Raw genomic sequence first — 25460 nt, 5'->3', positions numbered from 1 at the left:
GAGGAGACACAGTTGTTGTAGTGGTTCACCAGATCAGCAGGAGGAGACACAGTTGTTGTAGTGGTTCACCAGATAAGCAGGAGGAGAGACAGTTGTTGTAGTGGTTCACCAGATCAGCAGGGGGGGAGGAGAGACAGTTGTTGTAGTGGTTCACCAGATCAGCAGGGGGGGAGGAGAGACAGTTGTTGTAGTGGTTCACCAGATCAGCAGGAGGAGAGACAGTTGTTGTAGTGGTTCACCAGATCAGCAGGAGGAGGAGAGACAGTTGTTGTAGTGGTTCACCAGATCAGCAGGAGGAGGAGAGACAGTTGTTGTAGTGGTTCACCAGATCAGCAGGAGGAGGAGAGACAGTTGTTGTAGTGGTTCACCAGATAAGCAGGAGGAGACACAGTTGTTGTAGTGGTTCACCAGATCAGCAGGGAGGAGGAGGAGGAGAGACAGTTGTTGTAGTGGTTCACCAGATCAGCAGGAGGAGGAGAGACAGTTGTTGTAGTGGTTCACCAGATCAGCAGGAGGAGAGACAGTTGTTGTAGTGGTTCACCAGATCAGCAGGAGGGGACACAGTTGTTGTAGTGGTTCACCAGATCAGTGGGGAGGAGGAGAGACAGTTGTTGTAGTGGTTCACCAGATCAGCAGGAGGAGAGACAGTTGTTGTAGTGGTTCACCAGATCAGTGGGGAGGAGGAGAGACAGTTGTTGTAGTGGTTCACCAGATCAGCAGGAGGAGACACAGTTGTTGTAGTGGTTCACCAGATCAGAAGGAGGAGACACAGTTGTTGTAGTGGTTCACCAGATCAGCAGGAGGAGGAGAGACAGTTGTTGTAGTGGTTCACCAGATCAGCAGGAGGAGACACAGTTGTTGTAGTGGTTCACCAGATCAGCAGGAGGAGGAGGAGACACAGTTGTTGTAGTGGTTCACCAGATCAGCAGGAGGAGGAGACACAGTTGTTGTAGTGGTTCACCAGATCAGCAGGAGGAGGAGAGACAGTTGTTGTAGTGGTTCACCAGATCGGCAGGGAGGGAGGAGGAGAGACAGTTGTTGTAGTGCAGGGGTGCTCACACTTTTTCAGCATGAGAGCTACTTATAAAATGATCAAGTCAAAATGATCTACCACCTACTACAAAAAATGCTAAACATATATTTATTTATAAATATATTGAGGATTCTTTATATCGCATGAGCCAATATTGCACAATACAATTAACTATGTTCACTCAAAAAACTAAGGATCTTACCAAGAAATGTTCTCATTTCTAACCTAAAAATGCCTGTGGTGACTATCTCACAAACAAAAAGAAAGTTTGATTAGTCACACTTGCGGTGGTTAGGAATGTCTTTCACTCATAGCCTTCTTGCGTCCAACAAATCCACTTTCCAGAGCAGTTCTCCTTTGGGTGACGTTCCCATTTATTGCACAAAAATTATGATTTAGAAAACTGTCATATTACCAAATAATGTTGAACACAATGGTTGTCATTCGCTACGGTAAAAACGTGTGCTCCCTCCACCACTCTGCCCCGACTGCTGACAATCACCAACCTATAACACCTGTGCAGGTGCGGCAACCAATTACCTGTGACTGACGTAAATAGAGTGAAATAGCAGCGTGAAACCTACACCCTCTAGTAGGAAAAATAAACTAAACACATACACATACAATTAAACTAAGAAATGGCTCCTACAATGCCATTACACCTGATAACACACATCACTTAAAAGGTTAGGTGTTTTTCCCACGTGTTTCAATTGAACTTTCATTTGTGTCAAGCACATTTTAAGTTCTAGTTAAGTTTTAAGTTAGAGTTTTGGCAATGTTCAAAATAAAATGATGAGTCCTGCTGTATTGGAGCACATTAGACACCAGTGCTGCTTGTTTTATCCATGAATGACTACGGACCTAAAATTGAAAACTACCCAGTTAGCTTTATTACGTTTTTATTTTTCTGACATTTTCTGCCTTTTCTTTTAGCTAAAACTGTACCGGGAATAGAGGTTTATGTACCGGGTAAAGGCTGATTTATGGTTCCGCATTACAACAACGCAGAATGGTGCGCGTCGCTGCGTACCCTACGCCGTACCCTACGGCGTAGCCGTGGCAACAGAGCCTGCACGGCAGCGCAGCACTGCCAGCCGGACGGCGCTCTCCGCCCTCGCCGGAGAGCGGCGTAGGCTCTGCGTCGATTTAACGCGGAACAATAATTTTGGCTTTAGAGGGGGAACATAGGGGAACGGACCAGAAGAATATAGCGTGGATTAAAAATAAAGGTTAAGCACTGAACTACATGTGTCTCCCGTCTGGGCCATTGCAGACTGCCTGAGCACATATATATATATATATATATATATATATATATATATATATATATATCTATGCCTGAGCACGGCATGTTACAAAACAAACATATCCGCCGCCTCTTTCTTCCCCCTTTAACGTGCGCAGCGCATAGATGTACGGCGCAGCGTCAGCGCGTTGTGTCGCATTAAATGTAGTCCGGCCGTAATATGAAGCTTTGAGCTGGTGAAATTAAACGAAAAAAAAAGAAATTAAACGATTCCTCGAGGCAGAGAAAATTACTCATTTTTTGTAATCAAATTACTCGTTTCAGCCCTAGAAAAAACCAAAGGCTGAAAACTCGCCGCAACTCGCTGACAAGCTGGCTAGTTAGTTAGCACTTAGCGCAGTTGTTTGCTCATGCGCAGCGACCTATGACCTCAGACAAAATTCAGATATCATCTGATTGGCTGCCCTGTATATCAATCAAAAGACGGGATGGATGATAGGTTGACGTCAATTTTTTTAATGTCACGCGATCTACCAATAATACCTTTGCGATCGACTGGTAGATCGCGATCGACGTATTGAGCACCCCTGTTGTAGTGGTTCACCAGATCAGCAGGAGGAGAGACAGATGCTGTAGTGGTTCACCAGGTCGGCGGGGGGGAGGATGAGGGGGGACGGGGAGAGGAGCTGATCAGGGTGGAGAGATCTGGGGGGTTGTTGTGTTTGATATTTCTGAAGGAGATGATCCTTTGTTCTTTGACTTTGTGCAGTTGAGTGACGATGCCGTAAATGGGGAGATCAATGATATTGAGGTTAGCGGGAGTGATGTCAGTGCAGCAGATTAAGACCAGAATGTGTCCCTTGTTGTGTATTGGGAGGTTGACGTGTTGTATGATACCAAGGCAGTTCAGGAATGATGTGAAGTCGTTTGGAGGGGTCATCAATATGAATATTGAAGTCCGGGGGAGGATAACAGTGGGGGACATTGTGCATATAGATGTTATTAGAGATGAAAATTCAATGAGGAAAACGGCAGAGGGTTTTGGTGGTCTGTAAAATGTAACATTAATGATGATGGATTTGGGGCCGTTTGGGGGAGTTTGCTAAAATAGGAAAAGCCAGGTGGGGTGGTTGCATTTAGCTGGATGAAATCCTTAGGCTGTTGCCACATCTCTGAGAGGAAGAAAATGACCAAAGTTTTGTCAGTGATGAGGTCGGAGATGAGAAGGGCCTTATTGGTGAGAGATCTGATATTGAGCATGCAGAGTTTGAGACAGGTGAGTGGTGCATATGCAGCTGCTTTGGGTAGGGGAGAGAGAACACTGTGATCTACAGGAGGGGGCATGGCTCTGTGGACCAGGAAGATCGGTGTGCAAGCCCCGGTGGAGAAATGTAGGAGGCACTGTTTTTATATTTAATTATTGGTTTGAAAGTCCTCCCACAGTCCAAAAACATGCATATTAGGTTGATTGGTGATTCTAAATTGCCCATAGGTGTGAGCGTGAGTGTGGTTGTGAGCATGGTTTGTGTGTTTATATGTGATGGACTGGTGACCTGTCCAGGGTGTAACCCCTGCCTCCCACCTGAAATGAGCTGGGATAGACTCCAGCAGACCCCCGTGACCCCCGCAAGGAATTAAGCGGGTATAGATAATGGATGGATGGATGGTTTGTAAGTGGCATGGGAACGGAGAGAGGTGACAGTCACAATAGTCTCAATTGGGAGACCGACGGCAAGGGGTGTACTGATAGCAGGAGCCTGTAGGGGGAATAATTCTTAGACTATTGCTCAGTGGTCTGGTCAGGTGAACAAGAAGGAGATAGGAAAGCTGCAGCTAGCTCAGAACAGAGCAGCTCAGCTGGCCCTTCGATGCACACTAAAGTCGAATGTAAATAAAATGCATGACAAGCTCTCCTAGATGAAAGTCACAGAGAGGCTGACGGCATCACTCCTTGTTTTCGTTAGGAATATTAATGTGTTAAAATGCCCCAAATTTTATATAACCAACTGACATGTAGCTCTGACGTACATGCATACCACACGAGGCCACCAGAGAGCGCTATAGATCCTAGAGCTAGAACACAATCAATGCAAAGAACAGTTATATATGGAGCCATGATAGAATCGAACTCTCTTCCAGAACAGATTACTAAAGGAAAAACAAAAGCAAGCTTTAAAAGACAACTGAAATAACGTCAAATAGCCAAACGCCTGTAAACAATTCTGCACATGTAGACACACACCTAGGATACTATTACACGCACACACACACACACACACACACACACACACACACACACACACACTTATAATGATATTTATTTATTTTATATTTTATTATCTGTCAAGGTTTTCACATTTCCCCCAGCTTGTGTTTTCAGTTCTGTCCCTCCTGTTTCCATCTGCCCTGATTGTCCGTTATCCTCTGGGTACATCTGGTCTTGTCTTTCCCTGCTCCTTGTTGATCCGTACTGTTTGCTTCCTCCATGTCTTCTCGTAGTTTTTGTCGTTCATTATCCTGGTTTTTGTTAATCCTGCTCTGCAGCGCTTTTAGTTCTTGTTTTTTGATTAATGAACCCTGTTTTTGCAACTCCTGGCTCCTGCTCTCCTGCGTTTGGGCCTCAACAAAACCACACCCGTGAGAGAACGGGCCGACCAAGATGGACCCAGCGGGAGAGCTCATTTCCCTCTGGGAGTTTCTCCGCCGGGAGGCGGAGAAAAACCTGCGCTGGTTCGAGGAGGAGGAGTTCCCCTTCCGGGGAACACGCCTGGCTCGGGGTGGGCCCAGGAGCCTTCAGGCTCAAGGGAGACGACGGCGGCGTCGGCGCCAGCACCAGCTAGAAGCTGTTCCGGCAGTGGTCCTTGACGCATCGTCTCCTGTGTCGGCGGTGGTCCCGGACGCATCAGCCCCTGCTCCGGTGATGGGCCCGGACCCCCCTCAGACAGCGCCAAGGACCCGGGTTTCCCTGCAGCGCCGAGGACCTGGGTTCACCCCGAGCCAGCTCCGAGGATCCTGTCTGGCCCCAGCCAAGGTCCACGCCACAGCCCAAGCCTAGAACTCGAGGACGGCCTTCCGAATTGTCTCGCCGGTCTGCCCGGTCCCGAGGACGGCCCCCGGAACCTTGGCTGTGTGTTGGCCTGGGCTCTCCTCCGGGCCCCCTCAGCCCACCCTGGGTGAGGTTTTCATTGGGACATCTGGGATCTGTCCCTTGAGGGGGGGTTATGTCAAGGTTTTGACATTTCCCCCAGTTTTTGTTTTCAGTTCTGCCCCTCCTGTTTCCCATCTGCCCTGATTGTCTCCACCTGTGTCTCGTTATCCCCTGGGTACATTTGGTCTTGTCTTTCCCTGCTCCATGTCGGTCCGTACTGTTTGCTCCCTCCATGTCTCCTCGCCTAGTTTTTGGATTCCTGTTTTTTGTTCTACTTTTTGATCCTGCTCTGCAGCGTTTTTGGTTCGGTTTTTGCTCAAATAAATCCTGTTTTTGGAACTCCTGCTTCCTGCTCTCCTGCGTTTGGGTCCTCAACAAATACCAACCCTGACAGGAGGCCCTGATACCATTTTTTTCACACCAAGTACGAGTACAAGTATTTTAATTTGTGTTCTTGCCAATACTGAGTACCGATACGATACTTCTACCACAAAAATAACTAGGCTAAAAATGGAATGAAAAATGCAATGACTTGAAAGACAGGTTTTATTTGCAAAATGTAAATTCAATAAAAATAAATAAAATGAGTAGAATAACTATTTTAAACAAAACTCAGCCCCGCGGCTAGCGCCGCACCGACATCGCGCTTAGTCCCAACAGGCCCGTGGGTCGTCTCTTGTCTCTGGCCATTGTCTGTCGCTTTTGCAGAACCTGAACTAATGTTGGCTGCTCAGCTGAGGCTCAGAACAGAGCTTATTATTCAAAAATAATCCACTTCAGAAGTTTGGAATGATTTGTTCAGAACACAAACAATAGAGGAAGAGACAGAACGTGAATAAAGCGATTAAGGTGCAGCAGAGATCGTTTGTGATGCAGAGTTCAAGGTGAATAACACAAACCTTGACTGACGCGTTTGAGTGGATGACTGAAGCAGCCGTCTGTACATAGAGTGTTATCTCTTCACAAGACTTCAGAAGCTGTTACTTGGACCTGTCAACCAGTCACAGTCAAGCATCTGCAGACCAATCCTCTTTTCTCTCCATTTCTGCAGCAATCAGCCTCAAACACGTGACGATGTGACGTCTGAGGACCAGGATGACTCCATGGAAGGGATGACCTCCGGGAATGACGACTATATTGTAAGTCAAACTGCTCCCAGTCTTAAATCACAACCTCCTTTGTACCTGAATGAGAAACTCAAGAGTTCCTTGTTCTTCAGCTTCTTCAGCTGATGGAAGCAGAGATCTCTCTCTTTCAGAACAAATTATGTCACAGACAACAAATACATCATCATTCCAACAGACTCGTCAGTCGATGCTAACGCAGAAGGGCCAACTTTTGCAATTCCTAATTTGACCAACAGAGGCTCCAGAAGTGAGGCAGTCTCATAGTCTGAAGAGGAAGAACCAGACAAACGCTCTGACAAAGCTGAAGTAGAGCAGCTAACGTCTGAGAGGCTGTTAGAAACGTCTACAGCCGTAGACGGGGCGGATGTGAAGGTAGCAGAGGTTGCTCAAGTGTTCAGTGATCCAGTCTGGACCTTGATCCAGTTTCTGAACCTCAACCAGGTATGTCCCCCTGAAGATCTCCGCTTAACCCCTTCATATTCAGGAGGTGGAGACGCGCAACAAAGAGCTGTTAGTGCAAGCGATGCATCTCCGGATCAGAGCTCTTGAAAAGAATTGACCCGTGTCCATAGCTACGTCACCTCAAAGCACACACATTGACGTCAGTAAGCACACCACGTTAGTTCCTTCATTTCGGGCAGACGTTGACTCTTATTTTGGTGCCTTATAGCGCATGGCTACTGCACTAAATTAGTGTTGGTCGCTGCCGTAGCAGTGCTAACTTGAAAAGAACGGTGTTGCCCCACATGTCCTGAGGGTTGTCCTCATGGATGTTAAAATCAGCAACAATGATTCAATTCAATTCAAGTATCTGCATCAAACATCGAGTCCTTGTCACTCCGGGTCTTGGGGGAAACGATTTCATCAGACTTTAAAGTCTATGTCATTAATCCTCAAATGGCGGGCCTTAATCCGTCTGCTACAATACACACTGACACGCATTGGAAACAAACGCATGCGCAACGTGACGGTGTGCCCACACCTTCCGTTCAGAACAGCTGCATCAGTGTCTCCGCCTGGCCATCACACCTTTTGTGCCAAAGTTCAAAGTCTTGGCAACAAGCACAAAATGTAATTTTTCTCATTAAGCAGCAGTGTTTGACACACATGCACACTTGTTTTCTGCACCATAATGCCTGTGAAATGAGGGTTTTATTTGTTTTGTTAAGTGGATATTATTGAATTATTATTTTTTCTCTGCTCAATTGTGTCATGTTAAAATGGTTCTTAATTCCTCCAGATATATAGGTATGTTTAACCTTGGATGTTGGATTCCTGGAGTGGGTGTGAAGAATATTTGAATTGTTCAAATGAAAGGGATTTTCATGTTTAGTATTTATTTTAGTAAAAGGAATTATTTTATTTTGTTTTTGTTAAATTAAGACACAGACAAGTCAAAGGTGTCATTTCTCTAAAAGTGTCTACCAGTATTTCCATTAAGCACAATAAGCAGGCACAGCTGAAAAAATAAAATGGTTCTTTGTGCCTCAACATACCTCTCATTATTTCCTGTGGACTAGTAAAGTGAATAATTGTATTTTCATGCACTCCATTATTGGTAACGGTTGGTTGGGAGGGGATATGATCTGTATAAGCTAGGCTTGACCATACTAAATGGGAATGTAGCCCTGCTCGCGATGGCTGTCGTGCATGGGAGCGGACCTTGGACTGATTCAAAAAATATTTGTGGACCTCCAGCATTTGTAGTTGGGGACCCCTGGTCTATGTTGTCCAGGTCTGTCTTGAGAGGGATGAGGGTCTTCCACTTTTGCTCTTTGCCATCAGAGAGACCGCACAGGGATCTCTTGGATTTAGTCCTGCAGCTTTAGTCCTTGGTCGTGCGGTGGGTCCAGCTGACTGCCAGACTCATCTTTGGTTTTACTGGGTTGGCTGGAGTCCGCTGCTGCCAAGTAGACCTGCAGGTCCAAACGTGGGCCTGTGTTGGAACAGGAAACATCTAAAACATGCAGGGCAGCGACCCTTGAGGGCCAGAGTTTGGAAACACTAGTCTGTAACCCATTTTCAGATTTCTGGATGTTATTGAGTTTGTTCAAGTCCATCTGATTCTCTGTCAAGAATTCAGATTTTAAGACTTAATTTATGATGATTTCTTTCTTTAAGGTAAAAATGTGGTTGAAGGCCACTTTGGAGGATTTAGACTCCAGTGGGCTGGAGGAATTCCACTGGTACCTGGTGAATGCAGAAGAATCAAAGGATGGTTTCAAACGGATCCCAGTGTCTTATCTGGAGAATGCAAACAGATTGAAGACAGTAGATCTGATGATGGAGAGGTTCTCCTCAAATACCAGAGTGGTGGCTGAGACGATTTTAAAGAAGATGAAAAGTGTTAAAGGTGTGTTGTAGAGAAGGAAAAAACACAAAAACCATCTTACTATGAACATTTTATCCTGTTTAAACAATAACTGATAATAATATGTTTCATTGACCTCCAACAGAAAAATCCTTGCCGGAACCTGTTGTCCAGGACAATCCAGTCTCTCCAGCTGGTGCAACAGGTAAATGGTCCCGGTCAGTCGCATTGATTCACTTCACAAAAACTGTGAAATGGGTGTGTTTCCCTCCCGTCAGGATGCTCTCGATGGAGCCTCTATAGAAGCTGCTCCTGATGGGGCTCTGGCTTTCCTCAGTTTAAGGAGGAAGTAGAGGTGCTCTTTAGCCTTCTTGGCCAGTGATGCCATGTTGGTGTCCCAGGGGAGGTGACGTGCACACCCAGGAACTTCGTGCTGCACCATTGATAGAAACAAGTGCATGCTGGGTGTGAGCTCTCCTGAAGTCCACAACAATCTCTTTTGTCCACATTCAGAGAGATTGTTGTGTACGCACTACATGGTGGCTAACCTCACTATTGTAGTCCGTCTGGTCCCCATTGCTGATGAGACCCAGATCTTGATTGTTTTTAGAATTAAATTGTTATGAAGTGAACTTCATAAAACACTAAATCTCTTTCTTTACGTTCTTTCATTAACGTATGTTAGTTGCAGTTTGTACAATGCAGCTGAAGGCTAAGCTGAAGAAGAAGCACCAGCATGTGTCTGAGGGGAATGTTAATGCAGGAGAGACAATCCTTCTGGAGCAGATCTACACGGAGCTCTACATCACAGAGGGAGGGACTGGAGAGGTCAACGAAGAACATGAAGTCAGACAGATTGAAGCAGCTTCCAGGAAACCAGACGGAGCAGAAACAGCCATCAGACAGGAAGACATCTTTAATCCCCCACCTGGAAGAGATGAACAAATCAGAACGGTGATGACGAAGGGAGTGGCCGGCATCGGGAAAACAGTCCTAACACAGAAGTTCAGTCTGGACTGGGCTGAAGGCAGAACCAACCAGGACATCCAGTTCCTGCTTCCATTCACCTTCAGACAGCTGAATGTGCTGAGAGAGGAGAAGTTCAGCTTGGTGGAACTAGTTCATCGATTATTCTCTGAAACCAAAGGAATCTGCAGCTTTGAAGAGTTCCAGGTCGTGTTCATCTTTGACGGTCTGGATGAGGGTCGACTTCCTCTGGACTTCCAAAACTCTACAATCCTCAGTGACCCCAGAAGGTCCACCTCAGTGGACGTGCTGCTGACAAACCTCATCAGGGGGAACCTGCTTCCTTCTGCTCGTCTTTGGATCACCACACGGCCCGCAGCAGCCAATCAGATCCCTCCTGAGTGTGTCTCCATGGTGACGGAGGTCAGAGGGTTCACTGACCCACAGAAGGAGGAATACTTCAGGAAGAGGTTCAGAGATGAGGAGCAGACCAGCAGGATCATCTCCCACATCAAGACATCACGGAGCCTCCACATCATGTGCCACATCCCAGTGTTCTGCTGGATCACTGCTACGGTCCTGGAGAACGTCCTGGAAACCAGAAAGGGAGGGGGGCTGCCCAAGACTCTGACTGAGATGTACATCCACTTCCTGGTGGTCCAGGCCAAAGTAAAGGCGGCCAAGTATGATGGAGGAGCTGAGACTGATGATCACTGGAGTCCAGAGAGCAGGAAGATGGTGGAGTCTCTGGGAAAACTGGCTTTTGAGCAGCTGCAGAAACCTGAAGGAAACCTGATCTTCTATAAGGAAGACCTGACAGAGTGTGGCATCGATGTCAGAGAGGCTTCAGTGTACTCAGGAGTGTTCACCCAGATCTTTAGAGAGGAGAGCAGCCTGTACCAGGACCGGGTCTTCTGCTTCATCCATCTGAGTGTTCAGGAGTTTCTGGCTGCTCTTCATGTCCATCTGACCTTCATCAACTCTGGAGTCAACCTGCTGGGGGAACAAAAAGACACTTTCTGGTTGTTTAAAACAAGAGCAGACACTCACCTCTATCAGACAGCTGTGGACAAGACCTTACAGAGTCCCAACGGACACCTGGACTTGTTCCTGCGCTTCCTCCTGGGTCTTTCACTGGAGACTAATCAGAACCTCCTACGAGGTCTGAAGACATCAAACCAAAGAAGTTCACAGAACAATCAGGAAACTATCAAATACATCAAGGAGAAGATCAGTGGGGAACTGTCTGCAGAGAGAAGCATCAACCTGTTCCACTGTCTGAATGAACTGAATGATCGGTCTCTGGTGAAGGAGATCCAAGAGTCCCTGAGGTCTGGACGTCTCTCCACAGATAAACTGTCTCCTGCTCAGTGGTCGGCTCTGGTCTTCATCTTACTGTCATCAGGAGATCTGGAGGTGTTTGACCTGAAGAAGTTCTCAGCTTCAGAGGAGACTCTACGGAGGCTGCTGCCGGTGGTCAAAGCCTCCAAGAAAGTTCTGTAAGTACCAACAGACACATGTTGGACCTCTGGAGTGGAGGCTAGTTTCTGACTACGTCTGGTTTTAGCTCCACATTTCATGTTTTCTTGACTTGTTTGGGTCTTTTTTTCAGCACAACCTCACATGAGTGAGTTTACACTGGTTCTTTCATTTCCAAAGACTTTAATGACACATTGGACTTAAAATCACACACAAGCATGAACTCTGACAAGGAAAAACTTCAATTTCTGTTTGTACTGGGGGGGCAGGATGAGCTGGAGACCAGCAGAACAGTTGGAGACACAACTACATTTTCTTCCACAACAGTGAAATAACCTGGTTGTTGTTCTTTTCTTCCGTCTGCAGACTGAGTCGCTGTAACCTCTCAGGGAACATCTGTCCAGTTCTGTCCTCAGTTCTCAGCTCTCAGTCCTCCAGTCTGACAGAACTGGACCTGAGCAACAACGACCTGCAGGATTCTGGACTGAAGAAGCTGTGTCCTGGACTGGAGAGTCCACACTGTCACCTGGAGTCTCTCAGGTCAGGATTCATTCAAGTCTTTTCCTGCTGACTCCCTTGCAGCAGATAATTCACTTCAGTCCAGTTTTACTGGTAGAACCCACTTCACTACAAACTCACCTCAACACTCCACGGGGCCGACCTGCTCTGACCTTTGACCTTCTGCTCCTGAGGGACGACACCGTCCAACGTTGTTGAAGCTGTAGTTCTGTCAACAACATCATCCAGCTGTGCAGCAGCAGGATTCAGGACTCCAGCAGAATATCTCCTTCCACTATGCAGATGACACACAACTGTACATTTCAATGTCACCAGGAGACAATGAGCTCATACAAGTATTGAGTAGATGCAGAGAACAAATCAATAAGTGGATGTGGGATAATGTTCTTCAGGTGAATACAAACAAAACTGAACTAGTAGTTTTTGGACCAGAAGAAGAGCGTTTAAGAGTCAACACACAGCTTCAGCTATTACAGCTACAAACCACTGATAAGACCTGAAATCTGGGTGTAGTCATGGACTCAGACCTGAAATCTGGGTTTAGTCATGCACTCACACCTGAAATCTGAGTGTAGTCATGGACTCAGACCTGAAATCTGGGTGTAGTCATGGACTCAGACCTGAAATCTGGGTGTCGTCATGGACTCAGAGCTGAAATCTGGGTGCAGTCATGAACTCAGACCTGAAATCTGGGTGTAGTCATGGACTCAGAACTGAAATCTGGGTGTAGTCATGGACTCAGGACTGAAATCTGGGTGTAGTCATGGACTCAGACCTGAAATCTGGGTGTAGTCATGGACTCAGACCTGAAATCTGGGTGTAGTCATGGACTCAGACCTGAAATCTGGGTGTAGTCATGGACTCAGACCTGAAATCTGGGTGTCGTCATGGACTCAGACCTGAAATCTGGGTGTCGTCATGGACTCAGACCTGAAATCTGGGTGTAGTCATGGACTCGGATCTGAAATCTGGGTGTCGTCATGGACTCAGACCTGAAATCTGGGTGTAGTCATGGACTCAGACCTGAAATCAGGGTGTAGTCATGGACTCAGACCTGAAATCTGGGTGCAGTCATGGACTCAGACCTGGACCTCCAGAGACATTAAAACATGGACAAAGTCGTCCTTCTATCACCTGAAGAACTTCTCCAGGATCAAGGACTGATGTCTCTGAAGGACCTTGAAGAACTCATCCATCTTTATCTTCAGGGACTTGATTCCTGCAACATCGTCTTCACAGGTCTGACTAGCTGTCAATCACACAGCTGATCCAGAACGCTGCTGGTTCTCACCAGAACCAAGAAAGTGGACACATCAGTCCAGTTCTGAGGTCTTTAGACCTGCTCCCTGCACCTCAGAGAATAGACTCTGAAATACTTCTGGTAGTTTATGAATCACTGAATGGTTCAGGACCAAAATACATCAGAGACTTGTTACCATAGCAACCACCCAGACCTCTCAGGTGTCCTGGTTCAGGTCTGGTCTGTGTCCCCAGAACCAGAACCAAACATGGAGAAGCAGCATTCAGCTTCTATGCTCCACAGATCTGGAACAAACCTTCAGAAACCTGCAGGAACTGAAACCCTCAGTTCCTTTGAATCAAGTTAAAACTTGTTAGTTTAAAGCCTTTGATGGATTATTGAGACTATTCTGAATTTAACATTAAACAATGATAATAATAGTTCTTAAATGTAACTCTAGTTTCAGTAACTTTTGTTTATTCTGCCAACTGCACTAAAAGTCATGATATATGAATACATTTTTCCTTTTTATTTTTCATAATTTTTATCATGTGAAGCAGCTTGAATTGTTTGTTGCTGAAATGTGATTTAACACAAACTTTACTGAAGACCAGCAGAACAGTTGGAGACACAACTACATTTTCTTCCATAACAGTGAAATAACCTGGTTGTTGTTCTTTTCTTCCGTCTGCAGACTGAGTGACTGTCACCTCTCAGGGGACATCTGTCCACTTCTGTCCTCAGTTCTCAGCTCTCAGTCCTCCAGTCTGACAGAACTGGACCTGAGCAACAACGACCTGCAGGATTCTGGACTGGAACAGCTGTGTCCTGGACTGGAGAGTCCACACTGTCACCTGGAGGCTCTCAGGTCAGGATTCATACAATTCTTTTCCAGTTCCAGTGAACCTGCTGCTAAACGTGTCTGGAGCAGGACACTTGAGCAGAGGACATGCATAGACCTGTGTTGTGTGTCTGCAGGCTGTCAGGATGTCTGATCTCAGAGGAAGGAAGTTCTTCTCTGGTCTCAGCTCTGACCTCCAATCCCTCCCACGTGAGAGAGCTGGACCTGAGCTACAACCATCCAGGGGAGTCAGCAGGGAAGCTTCTGTCTAGACTGGAGGATCCCCGCTGTAGACTGGACACTCTCAGGTAGGACACACTCAGGTAGGACACTCTCAGGTAGGACACTCTCAGGTAGGACACTCTCGGGTACGACACTCTCAGCAGGGCTCCAGACTGCGACCAATTGGTCGCATTTTGCGACCTTTTTCTGGAGGCCGTGCAACAAAGTATTTTAACTAGGAGCACCAGCGCTTCCGCCAAATCCACCCCTCTCCATATTTTTTTCTTGTTTTTCATAATTTTGTGGAGGCGCGAAAGCAAGTGTCTGTGTGTGTGCGCGCCTGTCATGTGTGTCTGGATGCGCACTGCGAGGCGGGGGGCGGGGTAGGGGGGGGGTTGCGCGTTGCGCCGCATGCGGCTCTTTGCCCGGTGTCATGCGGCTCTTGCAACTTTATTTGATAGGTGCAGTGAAAGACAGACACGCCGGCAGTGGGGGAAAAATATGCCGCGACTGGAATCCAACCTGCGTCGCTGTACAGGGGAAGGTTTACAGTCGCCTGCTCAACCTGTCGAACCATACGGGCGCGCGCTCGGGTTGAATTGTGCATTTGGGGAGCACTCTCAAAATGGCAGGGAAAAATGCACGGCCAAACGAAAATATGAGGATAAACACAGGACGTTTTTAACAGAGTGGGACAGTTTAATATATTTAATATACATTAAATATTAATATAAGCAATAGATCCCGACAGGCCGTGGCTACGCTCACACAGCTGAGGGGTGTTCTCCGGCCCGATGCAAAGTGATGTATTGCTTTTATAAAACGGTTACCAATAATGTAAATATGAAAGAGGAACTCACAATATATTTTATGTGGTTTTTAATTAATCAAAAATATATATTATCCAGTAAAAATAGCTCCACTGTGGAAAAAAGTAGTCCCATCTCTCCAGATGTAGCTCTGCATGTCTTTTTTTTTTCGGAGACTGGCAATCGTCAATCCATTCATCCATCGTTAGCCCTCCCCGAAGATCAAAGTTGACCGTGAACATGCCAAATTAATTGTTAACAAAAATGAAAAAATAAACTTTTAACACCAGCTACTTTTTCTCCCTGCTGTAACCGTCAAAAAATATGTAACAGTTGGTTGTTGTCATGGATACGTTGTTGCTTCCCTGACGCGGAATAATCTGCTGTGATGAGGCTTTAGAATAGAAGCTGTGGTTTTAATGGAAAAAAAAATCGCTTTCCGTCTGAACAACCGCAAAGTCCTGAGGTGCCTATGCAAAGTCGACAAACTAATAACAATACCATCTATATAACTTAAAGACGAGAGTATCTCTCAATGTTTCAAACCAAAAGCAAAATAAAACTGGACAGGCAGAAAATTTTGCTTCCATGAAATCGAGCTCTCAAGTGAATGACAGCTTCTTGCATGTTGTGATGTATCTGCTTAATTCAGAAAAAGAGAGCAGATTTTTTTTCATTAAAACATTTCTCAGAATTCTGATATAATTATCTCGTTAATTCAGAAAAACAGAGCAGATTTTTTTTTCTCAAGTGAGAGTAACCACTCAGAAAATTCAGGGGCCTGATAAAAGGGTTAAAAAAACAGAGTTCAAATAGATCCCACTTACTGCAACGACACAGCATGTGCACAGTTCATTGGTGTTATTGCTTGTATGAAAAAGCAGTACATTGCTATTACTGTAAATTGTCTGTGCTTATTGCTAAATTATCAGTAATGCAGTTAATATAGACAAAATTATGAATATGTTGTGTCGATATAGATGCTCCTAAATTTTGTGCTGGTGCTCCTTAAATTTTCAGTAAGGAGCACTGGTGCTCCTAGTGGAAAAAGTTAGTCTGGAGCCCTGCTCAGGTAGGACACTCTCAGGTAGGACACTCTCAGGTAGGAAACTCTCAGGTAGGAAACTCTCAGGTAGGACACACTCAGGTAGGAGACACTCAGGTAGGACACACTTAGGTAGGACACTCTCAGGTAGGACACTCTCAGGTAGGAGACACTCAGGTAGGACACACTTAGGTAGGACACTCTCAGGTAGGACACTCTCAGGTAGGACACTCTCAGGTAGGAGACACTCAGGTAGGACACACTCAGGTAGGACACTCTCAGGTAGGACACTCTCAGGTAGGACACTCTCAGGTAGGACACACTCGGGTAGGACACTCTTAGGTAGGACACACTCAGGTAGGACACTCTCAGGTAGGACACTCTCAGGTAGGACACTGTAGCACGTCTCGCTGCTACGGGGTCAAGACAGGACAGCGGCCACAGGGATCGGTGCAGAAACATTTTTATTCTCGTTTTGCAACACGTGCACCAGCACTTCCAGCAGGGCTTCACTCGCGCTCGGCTCTGGTTCCGTCCTCCTCCATCTCCAGGGCCTGCACACTTACTGAAATACACAGAGAATGATTAGACACATCTGTGCACCATCAGCTGTTCCAGCCACGTCACCTGTGCGCCGCTCCCCCGCTCTCCCTCTCTCCCCTGCAGACCATGCCCCAATCCTGCACCCTGCCACAGACACACTGCTGGGTGGGGGGAGGCTGGACACACTCAGGTAGGACACACTCAGGTAGGACACTCTCAGGTAGGACACACTGCTGGGTGGGAGGGAGGGGTGTAGCGGATACAGGAGTGTCCAACAGGTGATGGGGGGGTGTAGTGGATACGGGAGTGTCCAACAGGTGATGGGGGGGGGGGGTGTATTGGATACGGGAGTGTCCAACAGGTGATGGGGGGGGGTGTAGTGGATACAGGAGTGTCCAACAGGTGATGGGGGGGGGGGGGTGTATTGGATACGGGAGTGTCCAACAGGTGATGGGGGGGGTGTAGTGGATACAGGAGTGTCCAACAGGTGATGGGGGGGGGGGGGGGGGGGGGGGGGGGGGTAGTGGATACGGGAGTGTCCAACAGGTGATGGGGGGGGGGGTGTATTGGATACGGGAGTGTCCAACAGGTGATGGGGGGGGTGTAGTGGATACAGGAGTGTCCAACAGGTGATGGGGGGGGGGGTGTATTGGATACGGGAGTGTCCAACAGGTGATGGGGGGGGTGTAGTGGATACAGGAGTGTCCAACAGGTGATGGGGGGGGGGGGGTGTAGTGGATACAGGAGTGTCCAACAGGTGATGGGGGGGTGTAGTGGATACAGGAGTGTCCAACAGGTGATGGGGGGGGGTGTAGTGGATACGGGAGTGTCCAACAGGTGATGGGGGGGGGTGTAGTGGATACAGGAGTGTCCAACAGGTGATGGGGGGGGGTGTAGTGGATACAGGAGTGTCCAACAGGTGATGGGGGGGGGGGGGGGGGGGGGGGGGGGGGTAGTGGATACGGGAGTGTCCAACAGGTGATGGGGGGGGGGGGTGTATTGGATACGGGAGTGTCCAACAGGTGATGGGGGGGGTGTAGTGGATACGGGAGTGTCCAACAGGTGATGGGGGGGTGTAGTGGATACAGGAGTGTCCAACAGGTGATGGGGGGGGGGGGGTGTATTGGATACGGGAGTGTCCAACAGGTGATGGGGGGGGTGTAGTGGATACAGGAGTGTCCAACAGGTGATGGGGGGGGGGGGGTGTAGTGGATACAGGAGTGTCCAACAGGTGATGGGGGGGTGTAGTGGATACAGGAGTGTCCAACAGGTGATGGGGGGGGTGTAGTGGATACGGGAGTGTCCAACAGGTGATGGGGGGGGTGTAGTGGATACGGGAGTGTCCAACAGGTGATGGGGGGGGGGGGGGGGGTGTAGTGGATACAGGAGTGTCCACCAGGTGATGGGGGGGGGGTGTAGTGGATACAGGAGTGTCCAACAGGTGATGGGGGGGGGGGGGGGTAGTGGATACGGGAGTGTCCAACAGGTGATGGGGGGGGGGGTGTAGTGGATACAGGAGTGTCCAACAGGTGATGGGGGGGTGTAGTGGATACGGGAGTGTCCAACAGGTGATGGGGGGTGTAGTGGATACGGGAGTGTCCAACAGGTGATGGGGGGTGTAGTGGATACAGGAGTGTCCAACAGGTGATGGGGGGGGTGTAGTGGATACGGGAGTGTCCAACAGGTGATGGGGGGTGTAGTGGATACGGGAGTGTCCAACAGGTGATGGGGGGGGGGGGGGGTGTAGTGGATACAGGAGTGTCCAACAGGTGATGGGGGGGGTGTAGTGGATACGGGAGTGTCCAACAGGTGATGGGGGGGGGGGTGTAGTGGATACGGGAGTGTCCAACAGGTGATGGGGGGGGGGTGTAGTGGATACAGGAGTGTCCAACAGGTGATGGGGGGGGGTGTAGTGGATACAGGAGAGTCCAACAGGTGATGGGGGGGGGGGGTGTAGTGGATACAGGAGTGTCCAACAGGTGATGGGGGGGGTGTAGTGGATACAGGAGTGTCCAACAGGTGATGGGGGGGGTGTAGTGGATACAGGAGTGTCCAACAGGTGATGGGGGGGGGGGGGGGTGTAGTGGATACGGGAGTGTCCAACAGGTGATGGGGGGGGGGGTGTAGTGGATACAGGAGTGTCCAACAGGTGATGGGGGGGGGGGGGGGTTAGTGGATACGGGAGTGTCCAACAGGTGATGGGGGGGGGGGGGGGTGTAGTGGATACGGGAGTGTCCAACAGGTGATGGGGGGGGTGTAGTGGATACGGGAGTGTCCAACAGGTGATGGGGGGGGGTGTAGTGGATACAGGAGTGTCCAACAGGTGATGGGGGGGGGGTGTAGTGGATACAGGAGTGTCCAACAGGTGATGGGGGGGGGGTGTAGTGGATACAGGAGTGTCCAACAGGTGATGGGGGGGGGTGTAGTGGATACAGGAGTGTCCAACAGGTGATGGGGGGGTGTAGTGGATACAGGAGTGTCCAACAGGTGATGGGGGGGGTGTAGTGGATACGGGAGTGTCCAACAGGTGATGGGGGGGGGTGTAGTGGATACAGGAGTGTCCAACAGGTGATGGGGGGGGGGGGTGTAGTGGATACAGGAGTGTCCAACAGGTGATGGGGGGGGGGGGGGGTGTAGTGGATACGGGAGTGTCCAACAGGTGATGGGGGGGGGGGGGTGTAGTGGATACGGGAGTGTCCAACAGGTGATGGGGGGGTGTAGTGGATACGGGAGTGTCCAACAGGTGATGGGGGGTGTAGTGGATACGGGAGTGTCCAACAGGTGATGGGGGGGGGGGGGGGTGTAGTGTCCAACAGGTGATGGGGGGGTAGTGGATACAGGAGTGTCCAACAGGTGATGGGGGTGTAGTGGATACGGGAGTGTCCAACAGGTGATGGGGGGGGGGGGGGCTCTGATATCTCTGCCTCCCCTGAGAGAGACGGATCTGGTCTGACCCTCCTCCTCCTTCCAGGGTGGAGCCTGCTGGACAACGATTTCTGACACCAGGTCTGAGGAAGTGTAAGTGTGTTTTTATTCAACTATTTTCACTCGTTCATGAGTCCATCAGTGATCAATAACTGATCAATAATAACTGCAGCTGCTTGTTTGTTCTCTCATCAGATTCCTGTCAACTCACCGTCGACACAAACACAGTCTACAAGGGGATCAAACTGTCTGATGACAACAGGAAGATGACGTATGGGCAGGATCAGTCATATCCTGATCATCCAGACAGGTTTGATCAATATCGTCAGCTGCTGTGTAGAGAAGTTCTGACGGGTCGCTGTTACTGGGAGGTCCAGTGGAGTGGAGGAGTTTCTGTATCAGTGAGTTACAGAAGAATCAGGAGGAGAGGAAACTCTGACTGTTTGTTTGGAGGAAACGATCATTCCTGGAAGCTGGACTGTTCTCCAGGTGGTCAGTACCGTGTCCTTCACAATGACAGAGACACATCCATCACCTCCTCATCTCCATCTCCAGCCTCTAACAGAGCAGCAGTTTACGTGGACGTTCCTGCTGGAACTCTGTCCTTCTATGAAGTCTCTGTCTCTGACAGACTGATCCACCTCCACACCTTCAACACCAGCTTCACTGAACCTCTCTATGCTGGATTTAGATTTGGAGTCTGGTCTGGGTCTGGATCCCCGTTGGTGACGTTAAAATACACGTTAAGGACCTTGTTTGGTTCTGAATCCTCAGTGTCTCTGTGTCCACTTTAGTCTCCAGAGTCTCCGCTCAGAGAAACTGTCTCTGTTGGATCCTGGACTTGGACTCTGGTTCTGGTTCCTCAGAGTCTCCATGATGATGATGATGATGATGATGAAGATGATGATGATGATGATGATGATGATGATGATGAAAGAGGTAATCACTGTTTATTGTTAGTTTTATTGTATTTTGATTTGAACTTTTTCACATTTAGACATTAAGTCATTTACTGGATTGTTGATGTTTGATCATAAATTAGATTTTTATCTCATTATTCTTGTTTTATTCTTGATTCTGTCTCTAAATGTTTTCATGTTTTACTTCACGTTTAGATTCTTAGAATCTTGTTTCTTCCCTGAAAGAAAGTTTGAGCTTCAAATCTAAACATTTCCATTTTACATTCAACTTTTCCAGTTTGTACAATATTTGATTGATTTATCTGATTGTTTTAATTTGATTCCTTCAGTTTTCAAAGTTGTTGATGTAAAAATGAAGAGAGAAGATGGAAATATTCATGTAACATCCAACATGTAAAAACATCAGCAGCATGTGTAAAAGTATTCAAGTACTCTTGAAATAAAAAACATCAGCGTTAGAAACCGAGTGAAGATGAAGTGATGATTCCTCTTCCTCTCTGACCTCCAACTCCTGGATGGAGGGATGAGACCTGGTCTGGATGGAGGGATGAGACCTGGTCTAGATGGATGGAGGGATGAGACCTGGTCTGGATGGATGGAGGGATGAGACCTGGTCTGGATGGAGGGATGAGACCTGGTCTGGATGGATGGAGGGATGAGACCTGGTCTGGATGGATGGAGGGATGAGACCTGGTCTGGATGGATGGAGGGATGAGACCTGGTCTGGATGGAGGGATGAGACCTGGTCTGGATGGATGGAGGGATGAGACCTGGTCTGGATGGATGGAGGGATGAGACCTGGTCTGGATGGAGGGATGAGACCTGGTCTGGATGGATGGAGGGATGAGACCTGGTCTGGATGGATGGAGGGATGAGACCTGGTCTGGATGGATGGAGGGATGAGACCTGGTCTGGATGGAGGGATGAGACCTGGTCTGGATGGATGGAGGGATGAGACCTGGTCTGGATGGATGGAGGGATGAGACCTGGTCTGGATGGAGGGATGAGACCTGGTCTGGATGGATGGAGGGATGAGACCTGGTCTGGATGGATGGAGGGATGAGACCTGGTCTGGATGGAGGGATGAGACCTGGTCTGGATGGATGGAGGGATGAGACCTGGTCTGGATGGATGGAGGGATGAGACCTGGTCTGGATGGATGGAGGGATGAGACCTGGTCTGGATGGAGGGATGAGACCTGGTCTGGATGGATGGAGGGATGAGACCTGGTCTGGATGGATGGAGGGATGAGACCTGGTCTGGATGGAGGGATGAGACCTGGTGGGAAATAAATGCATTTAAATGCAGCACCTTTTATGTCCACTAGAGGGCAAATAAATGCATTTTAATGCAGTAATTTATGTGTCCACTAGAGGGCAAATAAATGCATTTAAATGCAGTAACCTTTATGTCCACTAGAGGGCAAATAGATGCATTTAAATGTAGTAACCTTTATGTGTCCACTAGAGGGCAAATAAATGCATTTAAATGCAGTAATTCATGTGTCCACTAGAGGACAAATAAACGCATTTCAATGCAGTAATTTATGTGTCCACTAGAGGGCAAAAAAAATGCATTTAAATGCAGTAATTAATGTGTCCACTAGAGGGCAAATAAATGCATTTAAATGTAGTAATTTATGTGTCCACTAGAGGACAAATAAATGCATTTAAATGCAGTAATTTATGTGTCCACTAGAGGGCAAATAAATGCATTTAAAAGCAGTAATTTATGTGTCCACTAGAGGGCAAATAAATGCATTTAAATGTAGTAATTTATGTGTCCACTAGAGGGCAAATAAATGCATTTAAATGCAGTAATTTATGTGTCCACTAGAGGGCAAATAAATGCATTTAAATGCAGTAGTTTATGTGTCCACTAGAGGGCAAATAAATGCATTTAAATGCAGTAATTTTTATGTCCACTAGAGGGCAAATACATGCATTTAAATGCAGTACTTAATGTGTCCACTAGAGGGCAAATAAATTAATTTAAATGCAGTAACTTTTATGTCCACTAGAGAAAAAATAAATGCATTTAAATGCAGTAATTAATGTGTCCACTAGAGGGCAAATAAGTTATTTTATTGGAGTTATTTTTATGTCCACTAGAGGGCAAATAAATGCATTTAAATGCAGTAATTTATGTGTCCACTATTGGGCAAATAAATGCATTTAAATGTAGTAATTTACATGTCCACTAGAGGACAAATAAATGCATTTAAATGCAGTAATTTATGTGTCCACTAGAGGGCAAATAAATGCATTTAAATGCAGTATTTTTTATGTCCACTAGAGGGCAAATAAATGGATTTAAATGCAGTAACTTATGTGTCCACTAGAGGGCAAATAAATGCATTTAAATGCAGTAATTTATGTGTCCACTAGAGGGCAAATAAATGCATTTAAATGCAGTAATTTATGTGTCCACTAGAGGGCAAATAAGTCATTTAAATGCAGTAATTATTATGTCCACTAAAGGGCAAATAAACGCATTTCAATGAAGTAATTTATGAGTCCACTAGAGGGCAAAAAAATGCATTTAAATGCAGTACTTAATGTGTCCACTAGAGGGCAAATAAATGCATTTAAATGTAGTAATTTATGTGTCCACTAGAGGGCAAATAAATGCATTTAAATGCAGTAATTTATGTGTCCACTAGAGGGAAAATAAATGCATTTAAATGCAGTAACTTATGTGTCCACTAGAGGGCAAATAAATGCATTTAAATTCAGTACCTCTTATGTCCACTAGAGGGCAAATAAATGCATTTAAATGCAGTAATTTATGTGTCCACTAGAGGGCAAATAAATGCATTTAAATGCAGTAATTTATGTGTCCTAGAGAGGGCAAATAAATGCATTTAAATGTAGTTATTTATGTGTCCACTAGAGGACAAATAAATGCATTTAAATGTAGTAATTTATATGTCCACTAGAGGACAAATAAATGCATTTAAATGCAGTAATTTATGTGTCCACTAGAGGGCAAATAAATGCATTTAAATGTAGTTATTTATGTGTCCACTAGAGGACAAATAAATGCATTTAAATGTAGTAATTTATATGTCCACTAGAGGACAAATAAATGCATTTAAATGCAGTAATTTATGTGTCCACTAGAGGGCAAATAAATGCATTTAAATGCAGTATTTTTTATGTCCACTAGAGGGAAAATAAATGCATTTAAATGCAGTAATTCATGTGTCCACTAGAGGGCAAATAAATGCATTTAAATTCAGTACCTCTTATGTCCACTAGGGGGCAAATAAATGCATTTAAATTCAGTACCTCTTATGTCCACTAGAGGGCAAATAAATGCATTTAAATGCAGTACTTTTTGTGTCCACTATAGGGCAAATAAATGCATTTAAATGTAGTAATTTATATGTCCACTAGAGGACAAATAAATGCATTTAAATGCAGTAATTTATGTGTCCACTAGAGGGCAAATAAATGCATTTAAATTCAGTACCTCTTATGTCCACTAGAGGGCAAATAAATGCATTTAAATGTAGTAATTTATGTGTCCACTAGAGGACAAATAAATGCATTTAAATGCAGTAATTTATGTGTCCACTAGAGGGCAAATAAATACATTTAAATGTAGTAATTTATGTGTCCACTAGAGGGCAAATACATGCATTTAAATGCGGTAATTTATGTGTCCAATAGAGGGCAAATAAATACATTTAAATGCAGTTATTTATGTGTCTACTAGAGGGCAAATAAATGAATTTAAATGCAGTAACTTTTATGTCCACTAGAGAAAAAATAAATGCATTTAAATGCTGTAATTCATGTGTCCACTAAAGGGCAAATAAGTAATTTTATTGCAGTTATTTTTATGTCCACTAGAGGGCAAATAAATGCATTTAAATGCAGTACTTTTTGTGTCCACTATAGGGCAAATAAATGCATTTAAATGCAGTTTTTTTTATATCCACTAGACGGCAAATAAATGGATTTAAATGCAGTAACTTATGTGTCCACTAGAGGGCAAATAAATGCATTTTATGTGTCCACTAGAGGGCAAATAAATGGATTTAAATGCAGTAACTTATGTGTCCACTAGAGGGCAAATAAATGCATTTAAATTCAGTAACTCTTATGTCCACTAGAGGGCAAATAAATGCATTTAAATGCAGTAATTTATGTGTCCACTAGAGGGCAAATAAATGCATTTAAATGTAGTAATTTATGTGTCCACTAGAGGGCAAATAAATGCATTTAAATGCAGTAATTTATGTGTCCACTAGAGGGCAAATAAATGCATTTAAATGAAGTACCTTTTGTGTCCACTAGAGGGCAAATAAACGCATTTTGGGGCGGCAGTAGGTCAGGTGGTAGAGCGGGTCGTCCAATGATCGGAAGGTCGGCGGTTCGAATCCCGCTCTGTCCCAGTTTGCTTTCGTAGTGTCCTTGGGCAAGACACCTTAACTACCTTGCCCCGTGTGAATGTGTTTGAATGTGTATGAATGTTGGTGGTGGTCGGAGGGGCCGTTAGGCGCGATATGGCAGCCACGCTTCCGTCAGTCTGCCCCAGGGCAGCTGTGGCTACAATGTAGTTTACCACCACTGGAGAGAATGTGTATGAATGAATAATGATCTCTGTAAAAGCGCTCTGGGTGCCTAGAAGGGCGCTATATAAAATTAAAAAAAAAAAAAAAAAAAAAAAAAAAAAAAAAAAATTCAATGCAGTAATTTAAGTGTCCACTAGAGGGCAAATAAATGGATTTAAATGCAGTAATTCATGTGTCCACTAGAGGGCAAATAAATGCATTTAAATGCAGTAATTTATGTGTCCACTAGAGGGCAAATAAACGCATTTCAATGCAGTAATTTAAGTGTCCACTAGAGGGCAAATAGATGTATTTAAATGCAGTACTTAATGTGTCCACTAGAGGGTAAATAAATGCATTTAAATGTAGTAATTTATGTGTCAACTAGAGGACAAATAAATGCATTTAAATGCAGTAATTTATGTGTCCACTAGAGGGCAAGTAAATGCATTTAAATGCGGTAATTTTTATGTCCACTAGAGGGCAAATAAATGAATTTACATGCAGTGATTTTTATGTCCA

General features: G+C 46.0%; 1 protein-coding gene across 1 annotated transcript; it reads left to right on the top strand.

Annotated features, from left to right (window-relative positions):
• The first annotated feature begins 5182 nt into the window (after nt 1-5182).
• On the top strand, nt 5183-20390 carry LOC133462758 (NACHT, LRR and PYD domains-containing protein 12-like). Its single transcript, XM_061744185.1, has 10 exons — nt 5183-5455; nt 6482-6569; nt 8679-8910; nt 9014-9073; nt 9554-11333; nt 11680-11853; nt 13767-13940; nt 14051-14221; nt 19504-19550; nt 19653-20390. The coding sequence occupies exons 2-10, from the start codon at nt 6534-6536 to the stop codon at nt 20249-20251; spliced, it is 3273 nt and encodes a 1090-aa protein (XP_061600169.1). The 5' UTR covers nt 5183-5455; nt 6482-6533; the 3' UTR covers nt 20252-20390.
• Nucleotides 20391-25460: the final 5070 nt, after the last annotated feature.

This window comes from Cololabis saira, chromosome 16 (assembly GCF_033807715.1).
Source record: "Cololabis saira isolate AMF1-May2022 chromosome 16, fColSai1.1, whole genome shotgun sequence".
Taxonomy (NCBI): domain Eukaryota; kingdom Metazoa; phylum Chordata; class Actinopteri; order Beloniformes; family Belonidae; genus Cololabis; species Cololabis saira.
The sequence above is the reverse complement of the archived record's forward strand: the minus strand, read 5'-3'. Positions and strand labels throughout refer to the sequence as shown.

What these genes read in the sequence shown, in the direction of transcription:
- LOC133462758 (XM_061744185.1), top strand. Translation starts at nt 6,534, where the DNA reads ATGGAAGGGATGACCTCCGGGAATGACGACTATATT. An exon ending in CCGGGAATGACGACTATATT is followed by an intron (nt 6,570 to 8,678) that starts GTAAGTCAAACT and finishes TCTTTCTTTAAG; the next exon opens with GTAAAAATGTGGTTGAAGGC. An exon ending in TGTCACCTGGAGTCTCTCAG is followed by an intron (nt 11,854 to 13,766) that starts GTCAGGATTCAT and finishes TTCCGTCTGCAG; the next exon opens with ACTGAGTGACTGTCACCTCT.